Raw genomic sequence first — 18,100 nt, 5'->3', positions numbered from 1 at the left:
CAATTATTTTTATTTTTTTAAAATCTTTTATTCTAAGAAATGATATGCTGTGGTGACACCATCAATGCTAATATTTTCTTGCTTTAAAAGGGTCAGAAGACTTTCTGTTAAGTAATATGTGATAATCATTGAATTGCATAGTTTTAAATGTTTCCTTGGCTAATTCACATGCTGTCTGTTCACAAAGGTTTTGGAGTTAATACTTGTTTCAGATAAGTGTTATTTGCTACTGATGAGTTAGTTGCATGAAAGATTTGATTGGTTTTAGGTAGGATCAATGCAAATATGTTAAATAGCAAATGGACGGAGAAAATGTTGGCAGTCATCATTTGTGTGCTCTGATCTTGCATTGTATGTAAAGATTTCCTTATAGAAGATGGGAGTCCTCTAATTTCACACAGTTTGTCACCACTGAATTTGTGCAGGAACAGTTCACTGGGTTAGTGGAGTGATATAATATACTGTGCTTTGTTTATACTGAATTGCCTGTGCTGTGAAAAGCTTTGATTTTTCACCCATTAAACACACACACACGAGTCTGCAGAGGAGTTTAACCAGTGAAAAACAAATAAGAAATCACGTGTAGTCACAGGTGTATCTCCAGCGAGAAAAAGGCATCATGTTCTATTGGAGGTTTCTTTTAGAGTCCTATTCAGCAAATGGCTCTATATAAACAAAGTGAGGAGAAGTTATGAGTGCTATCAGATGTACGATTTAATTTTGTGAACTAAAAGTAAATGAAGTGATGCAATGTGAAACTGCAGGGTTTCATTTTAAGTAAGCTTACACTTAATATTGTCTAACCAGGAGGAAAACTGAGCTTTTAAAACTGTTTTCATATTTGTATAGTGTTAGTTGTTGATGCTTCACAGTGCTGCTCTTTTTCCCCCATATTTGATACAAGGCTGAAACAAAGTCTGATCCCATGAAGACTTTTCCAAGAAGCTGCTCATTTTCACACCTTCTTGAGCTTTGGGCCATTATAAAGCTATTAAATGCCTGATTTTTTTATTTTTGTTTTTCAGTTTATCCCGTTGTTTGTGATTTAAGGTGTGTGAAAGCCCTGACAATATCCGAGGGAGTTGTTAGGGAGTCCCTGTGATGTTCCTGACCTGAACTTTCCAGAGCCAGCAGTCTGCTGCTGTTTCAGATGTACACTTAAACACATCAGCTTTGTGCTGAAATAAAGATCTGTTTATCAGCTTTATAGTGAGCTGTCAAAATTTGGGAGGTGAGCTGTATGTTTATTGTTTTAAGACTATTAAGTTAAATAGCTGAAGAATAGAGTACAATTTCCATCAGATATGATGTTAACTGTATTTCATGGAATTACCTGTTCCTAGCAAGATGTTTTTGTTATTTGCACGCACAGGCATGTTGGTTGTTTTGGGTTTTTTTAAGGGCATACATTCTTCATTGTAGTTGGCTGGGTTTTAACTTTTAAATTGAGGTATGTACAGTACAGTTATTTTTGTTATAGTGAACCATTTTATTGTTTCAGAAGTGGATTGTGAATGAATCATTTTTCCTGGCAAATATTTTTCTTTAATGATTACTCAGGGCTAGCTTGAATTGTACACATGAATAATAATTGAAATAAAGTACCTGATTCTTCATTCCAAGTAATACAATGAAAAACCATGTGTGTGTATATATATATATATATATGTCTTTTAGTTGCAATAACAACTAAAAGGCATAGGCTGGCTATGTAGCTGTTGTAGGGCAATGAAATAATACTGCTTCTCAGTTCTCTTTTCTCCATTTCCCAAAATCTTGTTCCATTTCCCAGGTTCCCTTCCTCTGTCCCACCTTTAAGAAAAGGTACTGGTTCTGCAGCTCAGGTTGCAGCAGGCAGCTCCACATTCAGTGCTCCCTTTGCAAGGGCAGGGTAGTTGCAGTAGATGAGCAGTTACTGAGGTGAGGAAAGGATGCTCTGCAAAGCCCCAGAGAGTTGCACTGATTGCCTGTGTGTAACTGCACCATAGCAATGTTCTCACGGAGGTTTGCTATGTCACTATCAACTGCTTTAAGTTGTATTTTTTTTGCTGCACCCATAAATTTATTGTGTTTCACTTCCTCTTGTTTTAGAAACTTGCTACAACTTTCTCATTCATACCATGTGTCAGCAATGCTGTTTGTGCCTTTCGTGCAGTCCTCCCAATATCTAAATTCTCAAAGCAGTCTGTGCTATCTATTGCATAAACGATCTCCAGTTTATTCCTATGAGGAGTTTGTGCTCTTGATTTATTTATTGTACAGTTACTTAATTTTTATTCCTATCTGAAACCAGTCAAGGCATCAGCCTGTTTGGAATATTATATGGGTATCGTCAGGAAGAAAGACAGGGATCCTCTGCTCATCTACAAGTAGGCAAATACAGTTAAACTCAGTTTTGGCAAAAGATATAGCAGAAGATAACCGTAGGGTGGTGTAGAGCCTGCTCACGGTGAATGGCCTTTGCATGTTGAACCACAGTTTCTGACTGGCCTTCCAAGTCAGTCTCAAATGAAAGAGCCCAGGTGTGCTGCCTTGACGCTCAGCATGAATTAACAAAGCCAGGTTTGAATGCTAGAGGCGAGTAAGCAGCTCCACAGCCCCCCAGAAATGGCAGAAAGGAAGAGAGGAATATACGTATTCCATAGTTTTTGTTAGACGGGTGGATGCGCTTTATGTTGATTATACTGAGTTTTAAAATATGTGGAAGAGTAAAAGTTATCAAAAGAGCATCTCGTGTGAGTATGTGCTTCTGTGAATACAGTGAGCTTTTTGAAGTGCAGTAGGAGTTCTGGACAGTGTATAAAACCAAGCAACAGCAAGTCTGCTTTTTTGCATCCATATAACTGATTTCTGTAATCTGAAATGTAAAGAATTAAGTTCTGGTAGGTTTTGTTCAGGAGTAAAAATGTCAGACAGAAATGGTTTTTTCTATATGTTTCCTGGATTCTCTGTAGGTAGGTTAAAAAAAAAACCCCAAACCTAACCAAAAACCTACACCAAACTAAAAAAAACCCACATACTTTCTTTGTTGCCCTGACCCTTTTAAGCTGCTGTCCGGACAAATATTTATAAACAGAAAGTAAAGCAGTTTCTTTTGCGTGCACAAAGCCCTGGGGAAAATGAGGAAATGTTTTAGTGTGTGTGAAGCCTTTAATACTTTGTTTTGCTCTGATTTATCTTTCAAAGAGCTGTGGAGGCCTGCCGAAAAAACTAGAATACACTCCCTGTGAGCTTATATTACCTTTGTTTAAAATATTCAAACCTCTACTGCTGGAACTAAGGAATTCATGGACAGAATGACTAGAACAGCAAATATGACTTCAAAATAAAGTGGTTATTGGATAAACTGGTATGAGCCCAGCTGCTGTGGATAAATTGATTTTGCTGTTGCTTTAAATCTATGATGTGTTGGTATTTTGGCAGAGTAAGAAAAACAAGGATATTAGAAAGTAATTTACTGCGCTGGGATTAGTGAAGAGTGTTCTGTTTCTATGACTGGGGCAGAACAGGATGGTTTAGATGTGTCTGATAAACAGGACGAGGTCTAGTCTGACAGCTGGCAACAATAGCTTTTGCTCAAAGTCAGGTGTACTAAATTAGCAAATCTATTACAGGGATACAGGAGAAATCTCACAGAAGACAGCCTTGTAGGCAGAAGTGTTGCCAAATGGGAAATGATTCATCGTCTCTGAATGGGATGAGCACTGAGCAGAAGCAGTTTAAACCTCAGACTGCTTTGGCTCATAAACCACCAAATATGCGATTAACACTTTATCTTCTCCAATCCCGTGGTTTTTATTGTCTCCTGAACAGCAGTCTAGATTTAGGATCAGAATCTATGAGACTTGCTTCTTTGTTCTAATTTCTCTTCTGCAAATTTAAATGTGCTTAGGCATTTTTTGACTTTTAGCTAAGTCCTAAAATGTTCGCTTGCATCCTAAAATCACTCCTGTCTTGTGACCCTTTGGCAATATCGCCTTTTAGTGAGACCTGTTACGTGTCTGGAATGCAAGCCTGACATGAGTGATGCTGGCAGAACCTGGTGAACTGACTCGGTGTGGTTCATTTTCTTGTATTTAGTGAAAATACATGATCAGCTGAAGGTGTAGTTGAATGTAGCGTGCCAGTTCCGAGGCAATCATTATGGTTTGACTTCTAGTATTTTTAAAACTTGTATACTTTTATTATTGACAGTGCCATTCAGAGTCTAAAATGCACAGACATAAACAGGAAATGTATTTGTAACTTCTTAAATTTAGTTAATAATCAATGCCTAAAAGAGAGGTAGAGCTTACAAAGCTCATTGAAGGAATATAAGGGGGGGAAAAGGCTTGTGTCCTTGTTCCGTCATTGTTTGTATAGCTGACAAGAGTTTTAGCATGTCTCTGATCTAGTTTTAATATAAGTTGTTGTATTGGCTCTAGGATACATAATGATAGAGAGACTAAAGGAATTAGGTCATAGGAAGGTGTTTAATATTAAATAATTGAGGTGCAAGAGGATAGTTGTGAGAGGAAAATGTGATTTTACTTGGTAAGCTAGTATGTTGTTTAGCAAATAATTGTACTGTGGGAGGGAGCTGGGGTGGCACTTGGCATTTGAGATATCCAGGGAATAGTGTGCCTAGGAAATGAATGTAAAGATTTCTCTGGAAGACTGGGTCTTCTCTTACCTTGTTTGTGCAACCATGGAAGAAATGGTAGAACTTGGGAGAAGTGATACTTAGTATAATGGTTTGTGAGCAGAATTGCAAGAGGCTGAGGGTTTCTAGAGTGAAAGGCACTAGCGTAAACAGGGACTTTTCTGTGTCCCTCGTGTCCCCTCAAAATCTCCGTCGTGTCCACTCAGACTTTCTGAAGCTCATAACTTGGTATTTGAGATCAATGGAAATACTTGCATGCTCATGATGCTTGAAAGCTGTTCTGTCTTTGTAGGTGCCTGGTAACAAAATATCCTCTTAAGTTCTTGGAAATACCTTCCTGGTTTTTTATTCTTCTGCTGTACTGGTGTTGATTCACAGTGTTATACTTTTTACATTAATACAATCAGCTTTATACTCCTCTTTTCAGCTTCACCTGCTTCCCATTATCTAGCTTAGTCTTCAGTCTCTGCTGCTTATTGTCTTCTGCCATGTGCTCCTCTTTGTAGAAAAAATCTTGTCTTTTCATTGCCTGAACATTGCATCTTCCCAAAAGATTTCTGATGTAGTATTTTAAATTGCATGGTAAGCTGCTTTTTTTGGCAAGATTTTTTATTTTCACATATTTGCAAGCTGTTTCATTGGAATCTCTTGATGTTTTGTTTCTTTAAAACCCCTTTTATATTAATTCTTTCAGTAGTATATAAGTCATACTGATTGGACTAAATAATTTAAGCAACTTGTGTAAAAATAAAGCAAAATGAGAAAAATGAGGCTTTAATATAAGTTGCTTTCCTTCTGTGGAAATAAATAGGATTGCTCATGCAATTAGCTCATCTCTGTTTAACAGCAGCAGCTTCTTAAACTGTTTGGATTTGTTCCGTAGAGCACATCTGTTTACACAGAGAAACTAAACTGAATCTGTTCATCTTAAAGGACTGCAATAATTTAACTAAATTAGTTTATAAATTGTATAGTCTATTGATATACTTACCTCCTGCAGATGAGGCTTTGTGGCTGTCTGATGGGGGGAAAAAAGACTGGACTGAGGTACATGAGAAATTTAATAATGTGTAAATGGTGACGTTGTCTTGGTTTCCATATGTACTCTCTTTAACAGCTGGCATTTTCCCCATATCTATGGTATTGCATTTCTGCAGGTAGAGGCATCATCAGAGGCATAAGTGTAGTAACCAGGTAAAGGTGTGTAGAGAGACCACACATCTTTCTGCTGACCCAGTTTTTTTTGGCAAAAGCCCAACTGTCAGGTTCCAGAGAGAGGCAGTTTCCAGAGCTGAAAGCATTCCACAAAAACCAGTTTCCCCCCAAAAAATAAATGCAGGCACATTGTGCTTAAGTATTTCAACTACATTAAAGGGGGAAGAGGCAGGATCCACATGTTATCAGGGAGACAGATCAGAATCCATGTCTGAAGTTGCAGATATTGATGATAATGCAGAAGTGTATGAAGAGTGCATCACTCATCTGTGTTACCCCATATAATGTGATTTCAGTACATCAGGGGAGTAGTAAAACAAAATCGTGCTGAACTAAGCATTTAGGTTAAGGGTGGAGGATGCTTAATTACTGATTTTTGCTGGTGATAGTATCGAAATCATGATCCTTATAAACTCTTTAAAAGTTTTATTAACTATGGAATACTCTATGTAAAATTACTCAAATACTTCAGTTCCATATTTGAAATGCTAAAGTTTACTTTTCCCCCCTAACAAAAGTTGCCACCTTAGCAGTTGTGGTTTAGGAATTGTTTTTTATACAGCACCTGACAATCCTTTTAGTAGTGTTCATCATATTAATATTTCCAGCATTTGGCTGGAGAGTGGCATGAGAGTTACCTGTGAAGAATAATGATGTGCATGCTTTTGCTCTTTATGTGTGTGTGTGTTTCTTTCCCTTCCACCTTGTCCCAGAGCAGCCCCAGCAATAGCAGTGTCCCCCCAGGATCATGTCTGCAGCGGAGACAGAATTTTGAAGACTTCCTGTTTAAATCAAGTGTGTGGCTGCATCGTGACAGAGATGGCAGCGGTCCTGCAGGCTGGAAAGCTGCTGGTATCTACCATTCCTGACACCCGGGAGTCTGGGTTAGTTGCAGGTGCCTCTTGTCTGGAGCCCTTTTTAAAATTCAGGGCATTTTTGTTGGTAATCAGATCATGAATTTCTTTTGTTGTTTCATCTACTCTGGATCATTCAGAGGGTGAAGAGGTTCACTGCAGTGAAACGAGTCTGAGAGCTCTGCTTCTTGTTAGTGTGTTTTCCTCCAGCACGTTTTCAGAGGTAACATCAAATACAGCAGGCAGAACAGAGCTGTAACTTGTTTCTTGTGTTAGCTTTTCTTTCTCTCCACTGTTCATGTCAAAACAAGCTGAGAAATACATGGGTAAATTTCCATGTTACCTTGTTTTATTTACCCATCCTCACAGGAAGAATCCTGTGCTCTCTTAGTGTATTGCAAGTTGATAAAGTTGAACTAATCACTTCTGTCTAAATTGGGTCTTAGTTAAAAACTACCTGCTGGGATTTCAGAGTTTGAGATAAGAGCACCCCCTTTTCTTTTCCTGAGCTCTTAAATACTATTTTATTCCAGTGTCTCTAGGATAATTGAGTTAATGCTCGTAATAGCATTTACGTCCCTTACACTTGCATATAATAACCACCTCTGTAGCTTTGAGATTAGTTAATCCTGGTAATGCTACTTTAAATGTCAACTTTTAAAAATGTAATTATGTTTTTAATATTGCAGGAAGATTAAAAAAAATAGCATCATACAGCAAAGATAACAGCGAAGGTGGTGGGTTCGTTTCTCTTTAATAGAGTTCTGTTTCCCACCCTGATTTTGTTTACTGAAATACAATTTTATGCTTACTCCAAGTGTGAGAAACAGAAGTGAGAACTTTGAAATTGGCCTTAAGATTGATCTTTGACTGCTGATCTTTAAGCATTCTAATAGCTGTTAATTTACAGCTATGTTGTTTCCCCCCACCCCAACTGACCAGCGTAGTATTCAGTAGTCTTTGTAAGTGGTGTATGTATGATGACTTCATGGTACCATAGTGGTTTTTCAGATGCTGAGAAATGGACAAGATGTTAGGGTTAAGCCATTTTGGAGTAGGGTGGAGAAGTGAAGTGGAATTTCTAGTGTATGAAAGTTATGCATTAGAAACCCCTTGGCTGGTCTGAGAGGCTCCATCCACACTAAAACAGGAAATGCAAATATTCGCAATAGCCTTTGTTTTCTTAAAGTTTTCCATGTGTTACTTCTGCTTCTTTCGCACTCTTTGAGCTGTGAGTGATGCCCTAGCTTGCGCAGAGCCCTGGTGGGGATGGTCTCATCCTGTATCATTCAGGCTTCACTTGCTTATTTGGTAGATAGCTAAAATAAAAGCAAAGCAAAAAACACCTGAAGCTTTTGCATCTACATATTCAACTTCAGTGGTTCCAACATGAATCTCCATTAAAAGACACTTGTAAACTTTCATGTTAAGATGTGAAATGCTTGGGGAGGGTTGCTACCTTCACTGCAAAAGAGGCAGCATAATGTCTTTCCTTTACCTTTTGACAGGCGTACCAAATAAACTGGACGCATGAATAGAGCTGATGACGCGTGTGGCAGTAAGCCCATCACTGAATGAATCTAGGAAATGTGAATGCTTTGGTTGCTTGAAGGAAGAATTCAGTGGTGTGGAGGGTTTTGTATTTTGTTTTACTTTTGGCTTGGAGTGGAATAAGGGAGGAGAAGTGGAAAAGGAAGCCTTTTGTTTACAGTAAAACAATACTGTGAAGTAGACATCATGATGTTAAACAGGAGTCTAAACATGGCAAATCTAGGCAGACTCCATCTGGCCATGTCCACAAGTCATCCAGATCAGACATCCCCAGCACAGGCTGCTGGAGTCTTGAGTCGCTGTTGTGTTGTCCTCCCCTTACAGGAATTCAGAATAGCCTTGGAGATTCTGTCCCAGAATTTTATTGTTGCATGAGATGAATAATTTAGTGGCTTGACTGCTATTCAGTGATGCTGTGCATCTTCATTAACGTTTCTTCCTTGATAAATGTGTGATGCTTTCATTTTGAATGTTAAATCTCTCTGAGTTATATTACATGCAAATAATATGAGTCTAGAATTCTAAATCCAGTCAAAGCACAACCTCCTCTTATAGGCAGAATTTAATACAGTGAATCTGTCAGAAAGAAAAATGTGTTGTCACTGTGTCAGTTTCTGGCATATTTTGTAGTGGTTTAAAGTATATTGCATTATTAGGACATTTTTCATTTCTGGGTAATCCATATTGCTGTTTGGTGTGTGAACACAGGTTACTGTGGTTTAGTTTGTTTAGTCCCAGAGGAGTAGTTGTGATTTGTTGAGACACAGATTTCTAACTGACAATGGTTACAAGCAGGTGCACGTGACCCTTAGAAATGGGTTTCATTTTACGTGCAGTGTAGTAAGGATTTAGCATCTGGCTTGTGTTGGAAGTTAAACTTGGAGAAATGTGTTTATGGGACAATTTAGGATTTTAACCATTATTAAAGGAAATTCTTGTTTAAAGTGCTTTGCTAGTGCTGAGGTTATCCTAATACTTACTTTAAAAGAGTTTATTTTAAAGCTGTCGGCCTTGTGTTTGGACGGCAGCCTTAGCAATAATGCTTTTATATGTCACTTAGAACTAGTGTTGAACATTGTTTTTCTTTTTTCCAACCTGACAGGAATTTAGTATTTAACAGCACTTTAATAGCACTTAAAAAAATTCTGGCTGCTCCAGAGGGCAGCGTTTATGCTGCAGCTCTCTCCTGTGGCAGAGCCATGAATGCAGGGGATGCTGAAGAGTGTTTATGTTTAATCTAATCAAGCAGAGTATGTCTGAAATCAGCATCAGTTTGTTCCATGTCCTTGGGTGAACTGAGCTTGCTTTTGTATGTCATGTGGCACCTGCATCTCTGTGTGTGCTGCAAATATACTGGTCCCAGAAGAGGATGGTGTTTGGACTTTGAATTTGGGTAGCACTGAATTTCACAGTAAAGAATTGGGGGAAATTATTGAACCTTTTTAAGAAGGACATGGCAGCCTCTGTGTGTGTGCATGTTTGGTACTAACTCTAGTTTAGAGCTCAGTAGGTTACTCCAAATTTCTAGTGCTTGGTGAGACTCAGAGCAGCTGTCAGTAACATAGAGCAGCCTGAAAGCAGTTGTGTATGCTTGCAAAAGAGATTCTTTTTTCAGTGTTTTTATTCTGTGCTTCTGAGTATGCTTTGGGGAAATAGGAAATAAAAACTCTATCCAAATGTTTAAGGGTTAAGACTCTGAAAACCTGAAGGGTGTTAGCTAGTTAGTTTGGTGTCCTGATGGCAAAATCTGCTTTTATTTTCGTATATGTTATATATATGGAAAATTTTTAGTTTTAATAAAATAAATATCTGAAACTGCAAAACGAACAGAAGGAAATACCTGTCTGCATTAAAATTAAATAGTGGGGTGTGTGTTTGGTTTTAGAGCTGAAAAACTCCCAGGTATGGGGTGCACTTTTCCAGCGCAGCTGCAAGTTGCCATGGAACAGGAGTCTGGCTCATGCTCCCTCGTTTGCAGCCATGTGCTTCTGCCACTTTGCATTACATCTATGGATGGTGTGACTGCAGGATAAGTCAGCGCAGCTCTTGGAGCCAGTGGCAAACTAATCCATGTCCCCAGAAGGTTAATTTTCTGTTAAGCCAGTTGAGCTTCCTGATCTACCTCGCATCCATCTGATTGCTAGACCTGATTTGAGAGAGGAACAGCTGCAGGCCTCTTATTGTTAGGTGCAATATGAAACCTTCCAGCTCGCATTGATCAGCAACCATGGTGTATAATGGTGCTGCTGCTTTCTTCCCCATTTCATTTTTCCTCACTCAAAACCCTGCACACCTGTAAAACATACGTTTGTTGGGTTTACCTGTCTTTGTGTGTCCCTTCTTGACGATAATTGATTGCAATGTTCTAAAATGTATAAATTTCATTAACTGGAAGTAAATTCTTAGTTTATGATCATGTTCTGTCACTTTGTTTATCTGCAGAAAAAAACACCTTCAGAGGAAATGAAAATTCGAAGGAAATGAAAGCTTTTAAAAAAAAATCCTCAGAGAGATTAATTGTAAAATAAAATTTAACATGAGTAGTTGGGATAAAAAAATTTATTCCAAACCCTTGATTGAGGAAGTTATTACCTCAACAGCTGTATCTGCAAATGCATATGGCGTTATTTACAGCTTTTTGTTCAATGAATAGTTGAGGACCTCCTGTTTTATATCTTTCCATGTGGGAATTAGGCAGGTCCAAGGAGGGAATGCAAGTAGAAAAATACACGTTTCTCTGTAGCCTGCCAACAATGGAAGAAAACAGTAGGAATTTGTTAGAAAGGTTTAAAGTACTGAGCTCTCCTGCTGGAACCTGTGCATGGTGTGCTGTTTGCCTGTCGTTAATGTTTTTCTCAACCAGAAAAATAAATTTAGGAAGAGTTTTATACAAGGTGGAGAAAAGTACGTCATGTCAGCGCTGGGTTCTAACACCCCAAACGATTTCTGGGTCCCAGGGGCAGCCATCTGAAGGCGAGGAGGGGCATGTGTGTGGGTTCATTTGTCTCCCTCCCTCTCCCTCCCCCAAGCAGGCTCATTCCAATCAGCAGTGTAATTGGAATGCAACCACAGTCTGGAGGAGGAAGGGGAATTTTTGGCAAGGAGAGGCAGAGCAGTTGGGAGCTTTATTCAGATTAAAGCATAGACGACCATTCATTATCAGTACAACACACATTAGCAACAGCATAGCATTGTGTTTCTACAGCTGGGACTTATTTTAGTGATTGTATTGCACTGTGTGTTACATGCAAACAACTGGGATCTGATCACAAAAAGCAATGCTAATGGCTTTCATTAAAAGATGGTGTTTCTGTAGGGGGAAGAAAGACTTGTCTTCAAAATGAACTGTTGTGGTAAAAATTGATAGGCAGCCTGTTTTTCTCCTCGCTATCCCATGTGCTACATATGTTCTGGAACAAGCACTCTTTCTGGAGAGAACCCCTTGGGGAAAGAAAAGAACAACAGGAATTAGAATGTTCAAACTGTTGGTTGGATGCAGAAGGCTGAACTAGTTCTATGGTGATGACACATGAAAACCTAGAAGATTAGAAAACATGAGCTTAGCTTTGGACCAGTCCTCTTTTCCCCTCCCTATAAACTCGAGGCTGTCTGTTGATTCAGTACTGGTTGCTTATGGATGTCTGACATGAGATGGAGGGGTGTTTTCTTAAGTCACTTACTGAATTTTAATGTGTTGGTTATGTGCTTGATATAGATTGAATAAGAAGTTTGATATAGGTTGGAAATGCAAGATAACTACCCTTAAATATCCAAGTTCCTTAAACTGAAATAAGATTTTCTTCTTTAAGGTTGCCTTCCTCAACACTCACTCTAGGTCTGTTATCCAGCAGTTGAAGGTGAATCATTGAAGTCTGTTAGACATACTCAAGATGTGGTGATCCTGTGAAATCTCATCGATCTTTATCACTTTTTACTTGTTTTCATCGCAGGCCTCCTAAAATTATGTTCTGCTTTATTTCATATGCTTTGTGTTCTTCTTCCCTTCAGATGCAGACCTTGTGTTACAGATACACTTGTTAGTCTGAGTTAAAGTTACTCTTTAGCACTTACGTAACTAGTGGTAATGTGTAACCTGGGATACCTTCAATGACAACAGTCTGATGTCATAAAAAGTTTGATTTTTCTGTAAAAAATAATTCCAAAGTAAGAAGCAGTTGTAATGAGTTCTTCAGTAGCCAGCAAAGAGAGTAGGAAAAGTTCAGAAAATGAGAGAAATATTTATCTTCCTATAAAATTCACATTTTCAATAATCACATTCCCTTCACTTTATGGGTTCAACTGATTATTTCATACCTCTCTCTAATTGCATGTAAATTTCAATAGCTAACACATCAATTAGATTACAGGAGTTGGAGGATAGTAAATATTTTGCATTAACTTGCAATAGTCAAATTATTTTTCATTCTGTGTCAGTCACTGGAGTAGTAAATCAGAAAAAGGAACTTGGCAAACGTGGTTCGCTTCATTCCTATTTTTGAGTATTTGAGAACTATGTGAGCAAAGCTGTCAAAGAAGGAGACTGGGAAGCTTTATAATATTACGCTCTTTTCATGTTTCTGTGGCCTGACTTGAGTAGCATATGTTGAATGAGATCATGAGGCACAGTAAAGAGATTTGATGAACATATAGTATGTAAAAGTGATGTGCATGTTTGTCTTGGCATGTATGTATTGTTCTTTCATATTGGAATATTAATGTTCTCTTCTGTGTAGACTACCCAGGAAGTCTGTTACAAATACAAAACATAGCTATCCCCTGACTCAGTGATACTTTGTAACAAATACTTAACCTACATATCTGTACTAGAAGCCATTGATGTATTTTGATGATGCACTTATGGTACAATGCTCCCCCCCCTTTTTTGTTCCAAACCAGTGTTGATATATGCAGGCGTTGGTTTGTGTTCTTGTTTCTGAAAACCTTTTGTGCAAATGCAGTTTAAAGAGTTTTTGTTTTCAAAACAATTTAAATTAAAAAAAGTTTTAAAGCAAGCACATGCAAATAACAAATAACCTTTGTCAGTGCCCTTGTGCCTCTAGAGGATCTATTCATGGTGCGACTACGTAGATCTGATAATGATGTGGTTTGGGTCCAGAACCATTAACGTTTTAACTTGGCTTTGTCAAGGGAAATAAATCTTGCCATGGTTCTTCCTGGTTTTTGACTCTTTAGCTCAAATTTGACATAGGATAGAGGCCTCAAAGATAATTAGGTCCCGTGAGTTTTCTGAGAATCACTGCCTGGATAGAGAGGAGACCCCTAGCAGTGACCTGAAATGAGAGGAAAAAGCTGCGGCAAGAGATCCCATGTTGCAAGACCACTGGGGAGTCTGTGTGGGAGAGTGTCTGTCTAAAGGCCCTATCAGTGGGAAAAGCCTCAGCTATAGCTTTCAGTCAACCATAAAACATAAATCCATAGGAAACCAAACTTTCTTAGTTTTTATTCTCAAGGAACTATTAATCAGTTGGTTATCAGAATATTCAGAATGGGTTATAATACAGTGTTGAAACTGTTAGAAAAGTGGAGCGTGCACTCTGGTACTTTTTGCACCAGTGGGAAAAGTTTTGTCCAAAAAAAAGTCCTGAGATAGATCAGAGTTCTGTGCATGGACAAGATTGTTTCCCTTAGAATGGAGCTGATGCCCCTGGGACCTGGGCTTTTTCACCTAGAAATACCTGGCAGAGAGGGTGTTGTTAATGGAAGATTTTTCGTCCTCTCTCCTGTTTTGTTAACCTGACAAAGCCAGAGTGGGTTTACAACTGACTTCCCTTAAATGTGGTTACTAGAGAAGAAATCTTGAGCCAAAAATATTAGTTTGTTCACTCATGGCTAATTGTTGGGGAAATGGTTATTAGTCTGTATGTTGTGTGTGTGCCCAGTCTTATAAAAGTGAGACTTTGGTTAAATCCCCCTGGCAGGCTTGCTTTCTATTTTGAAAATAAGTGTTTATAATTAGTTAACCTTGCAATTTGTCTCTAAAAAGATTAGTCAAACCTCTTTATTTTGGACATGATACAGTTTCAAAACTTAACTATCGGATTTAAAGCCTTCAGCTTCACTTGACACTTCCTGTTTCTTGTAATGGGTGAAATTGTGCAAATAATTATATCTTTGGGGATCTTTAAAACAGTGGCCATCTATGTAAGCATCTATTTTACTCTAAGTTTCTCACCACTAGATGACAGTTGGCTGATGAGCTGTAACCTGTTTCAGTTCTTGGGCTGAGTGCTGTATGTTGACAGCTCAGGCTGAGCATATTCTTGGTATGATAAAATCTGAAAGAACTGCAGAAGCATTTTTCTAAGTTTATCTTATTATCTGTTTCTGTAATGTATTCTAAGCTGGTATCAATTGGATGGGTAGGGTAGACTTCCAATTGCTGGGCACATGGAAGTCTTCAGTAGCTGTGGATTTTTATTACACCATTCTAAGGACCTTTTTTGAGTGTTTTGTGGAGCAGGCAGTGATGTGACAGTCTGTTTCCTGTGCATGCTTGAACTCCAGGTATCAGAAATACCTGAGATGTTTGACTCTCTATAAATCATTAATAGGTGTCCCCTTCTGTTTTACAGAGGACTAAAACTCATTAGAGTTTTAAATAGGTTTTACAGTGCTGCATTCCCGTGGAACGCAGTTTCACTGAAATCAACATCTTTATGAACATAGAAATTGGGAAAATAATTCCATTAATTTTAGAATCATATGCGGCTTTGTGCTAGCGTGCAGAACGATGCAGGGTGGTGCTTTCTGCCCTGATCCTGGAAATCTCCATCAGAGTGCTCACGGACAACCTCTGCTCTACTTCTTGCTTGGGCAGATGCTGTAAAAGAAACTGGAGAATGTGCAGCACTGCAGGATCGCTTTGAGGATGTTCTATGGAGAAAGCATGAGCATTTTTGTCTGGTTTGAGGTGGTGTCTGTGGGATGTGGTTATTGGATGCACTTTTCTGTCTTTGCATTTCCTGGTAATCATAAATACTGGCAATCTCATAGAAAAAATATCCACAGGGATTATACAGTGAGGAGTCTTTTGCAGCATTGATCCCGACCAGATACCTCTTCCTCCTTCCCTTTTTGTGCTAGCTGTGGGAATTCATGCTTCATTCAATACGCAAGAATCCTTGTGTGTTATCAGTAAATATTTTAATGTTTCACAGGGGAGTCTGGTATTTCCTACTTACTAAACCTGTGATAATAGATAAGCGTATGTAGTTGAACAGTGGTGTGTTTTGTGAGAAGCCTTCGATGTGTACCTTGGCATCCTTGTATCAAAGTTGTCCTTTTGACCTCTTATTTATTGATTTATTTTATTTATTACTTACTGTATTCTCATAGAGATGGTTTTCCCCTTGGTATTTTTAGTTGACAAATACGAATGTTCCTCCCTTTTTATTTTGAACAAAAAAGACTGAAATAGTTACTAGCTTCTACAAATAAAACATTATCTTCAGAGCCATCAAACGTCTCACATTGGAAGTTAGTCTACTCCACCCAAATGTTTTTCAGGTAAAAATGTTTATTTAGTTACCACTCAGGGGAACAGAAAAGCCTGAACTGCCTAATGCACTATTTCTTATGGTCAAGGAAGCTTTTGCTGGTCTGTAGAACTGAACGTAATATACTGCTTGTGTAATGCCATTAATTTTTCTAGCACAATGTTTTGTGCCACTGTTTGCTGGGCTAGTTAGACATGGTCCAGTTCCCTCACTTGGTAAACACAGAGTTGGCAAAAGAATTGAGGGGAAAAAAAATTGCATGTGAAACTATTGCCTGAGGATAGCACCACCGTATCACTTGTACTGTAATCTACCTGGAGGTGAACTGCCAAAAGATGACACGTCTGGCTCAGCTTCTAGGGCTTATTTTACATGACAATATAAATGATGTAGGAGCATAGTTCATTCATGTTCACTCATTTTGAGCAGGATTTGCTGGAATGCTGGACAGGTAAAGTGATTTTTAAAGTTGGGAATTGGTGACTTAATCTTGTATTTCTGTTTTTCTTGCAGTACTGTGTGCAAAAAACTTGGTGAAAAAGGATTTTTTCCGTAAGTAGCTGTTAAAGTTTTTATATACAGGATATATATTCTGCAGGTTCTGTACATCAGTGTTTGCACATGATCATTGTATTAAGATATTTGCATTGAGGGGGTGGGAGCTTTCAGGTTTTCACATCATTTTATTTCAGGGCTTCTAATTTTTTCTTAGGTGACTATTGTCACAGATTCATAATAATAATTAAAACCCTGACACACTCTCCCTGGTCTTGGTGCGAGCGGGAAAAAAATTTGCTCTCTCAGGCAAATTACATGTTTTTCAATTACACATATTTATTAAAATGTTTTTCATACAAGAACTTTTTGTCCAGCAGACACAGGTTCATCTTAATTATTATGTCATAATACTTACCTCCTCTGACATTATGTTTTAATTAATTTTAATAATGTTTTGAAAGAAGTGCTGAGAGGTGGATGAAGGAGGCAGAAAGGAATGTTATTGGCTGTGTAAGCATGCACACACACATCACCTGCCTGCTGCCTCCCACTTGGAAGCAGGCAAAATTCAAAACAATCAGACCAGAATATGGAAAAGAACTTGAAGAAGGGATGATACAGATTTATATTGGAGTTTGTGATACTTCTAAAACCTGCTTTATATCTGGATTTTTGTATTGATGTGAGTTTCCAGGTGTTTAACAGTTTAATAATACCTAAAAAACCCTCTCAAGATTTGAAATCTGTGATGCACTTCTCTACTGAAGCACAAATCACAAGGTCCTGTTCCTCCCCTTCCCCACATGCTTTCGCTTCATCCCCACATGCTTTGTCTGACACTTGTCTTGAGCCGCTGCTGCCTGACTGACTCCATCTGAGTCACCTGAGGAAGCGGAACTGGTGCAAAACGTGTGCTGCAGAAAGTGTGAATAATGTTTTACCACCTTAGTTCTTTCAGCTGACTCACTGGGCACTCAGATGAGGCATTAGTATGAGGGGAAGAAAGGATAGGACCACATGACTTAGGGACATTAGTGGTGGGACCATCTCTTTTGGTGTCAGTTAATGGGTCGGTTAGAATAGCAGTTGCAGTCAAGCTAATTGGAGGCTGTTCTGGGCCTGCTTCTTTCCCTCCCTCGGCTGCCTAGTTTGTCACTATCTTTACACTAATTTTTGTTGAACCTGTGTTCCGTGTTTCCAAGGTACTAAGCTGGCAGAAAAAGAAGTAGAAAGCAAAGTGGACCTCAAAAGCAAGAATAACCTGTTATAGGTGATTTTCTGTAGTACCAGTAACAACCAAAAATCATAATTTTAATTCATCTTAGAAACAAGAAGGGCATAAATCTGTTTTCTCTGCCTTTTGCTGAATACTTTATGTACTGAGAATTTACTCAGTCCTAAATTACGAAGATTAAGGTGTTCAGACTATTTTTTCCTTCATGCTCGACTTGCACAACTTACTCTGTATCAGTGAGATAAATTGCTAATTTAGTCATTTCCTGTGCTTAATATGTTACATTATTCCCAGTCGTTAAACATGGCTCTCATTTAGGAATAAAAGCAGTTTCAAATAAAATATTTTCCTTTTTTTAAAGTAGTGCAGTGCTATGAGACTTTAAAGCATCCTGATCCATTTGCTAATTTTCTTCTTTTCATCCTCTTAGGACTTCCTGATCCATTTGCTAAGGTTGTGGTGGACGGATCTGGCCAATGCCATTCTACAGATACTGTGAAGAATACACTTGATCCAAAATGGAATCAGCATTATGACCTGTAGGTGGTAACAGTGATAACCAAAGGTTTGAAGTGAAATCCTCTAAAGT

At 38.4% G+C, this 18,100-nt stretch overlaps 1 protein-coding gene across 1 annotated transcript in view; it reads left to right on the top strand.

Moving 5' to 3' along the window:
• SMURF2 (SMAD specific E3 ubiquitin protein ligase 2) overlaps positions 1-18,100 on the top strand; it is a 59,567-nt gene that overhangs the window by 10,880 nt on the left and 30,587 nt on the right. The window contains exons 2-3 of the mRNA XM_080629541.1: positions 16,293-16,331; positions 17,942-18,050. Coding sequence (XP_080485667.1) covers positions 16,293-16,331; positions 17,942-18,050 — 148 coding nt within the window. The remainder of the gene's footprint in view (positions 1-16,292; positions 16,332-17,941; positions 18,051-18,100) is intronic.

This window comes from Psittacula echo, assembly GCF_963264785.1.
Source record: "Psittacula echo genome assembly, chromosome: 14".
NCBI lineage: Eukaryota > Metazoa > Chordata > Aves > Psittaciformes > Psittacidae > Psittacula > Psittacula echo.
The sequence above is the reverse complement of the archived record's forward strand: the minus strand, read 5'-3'. Positions and strand labels throughout refer to the sequence as shown.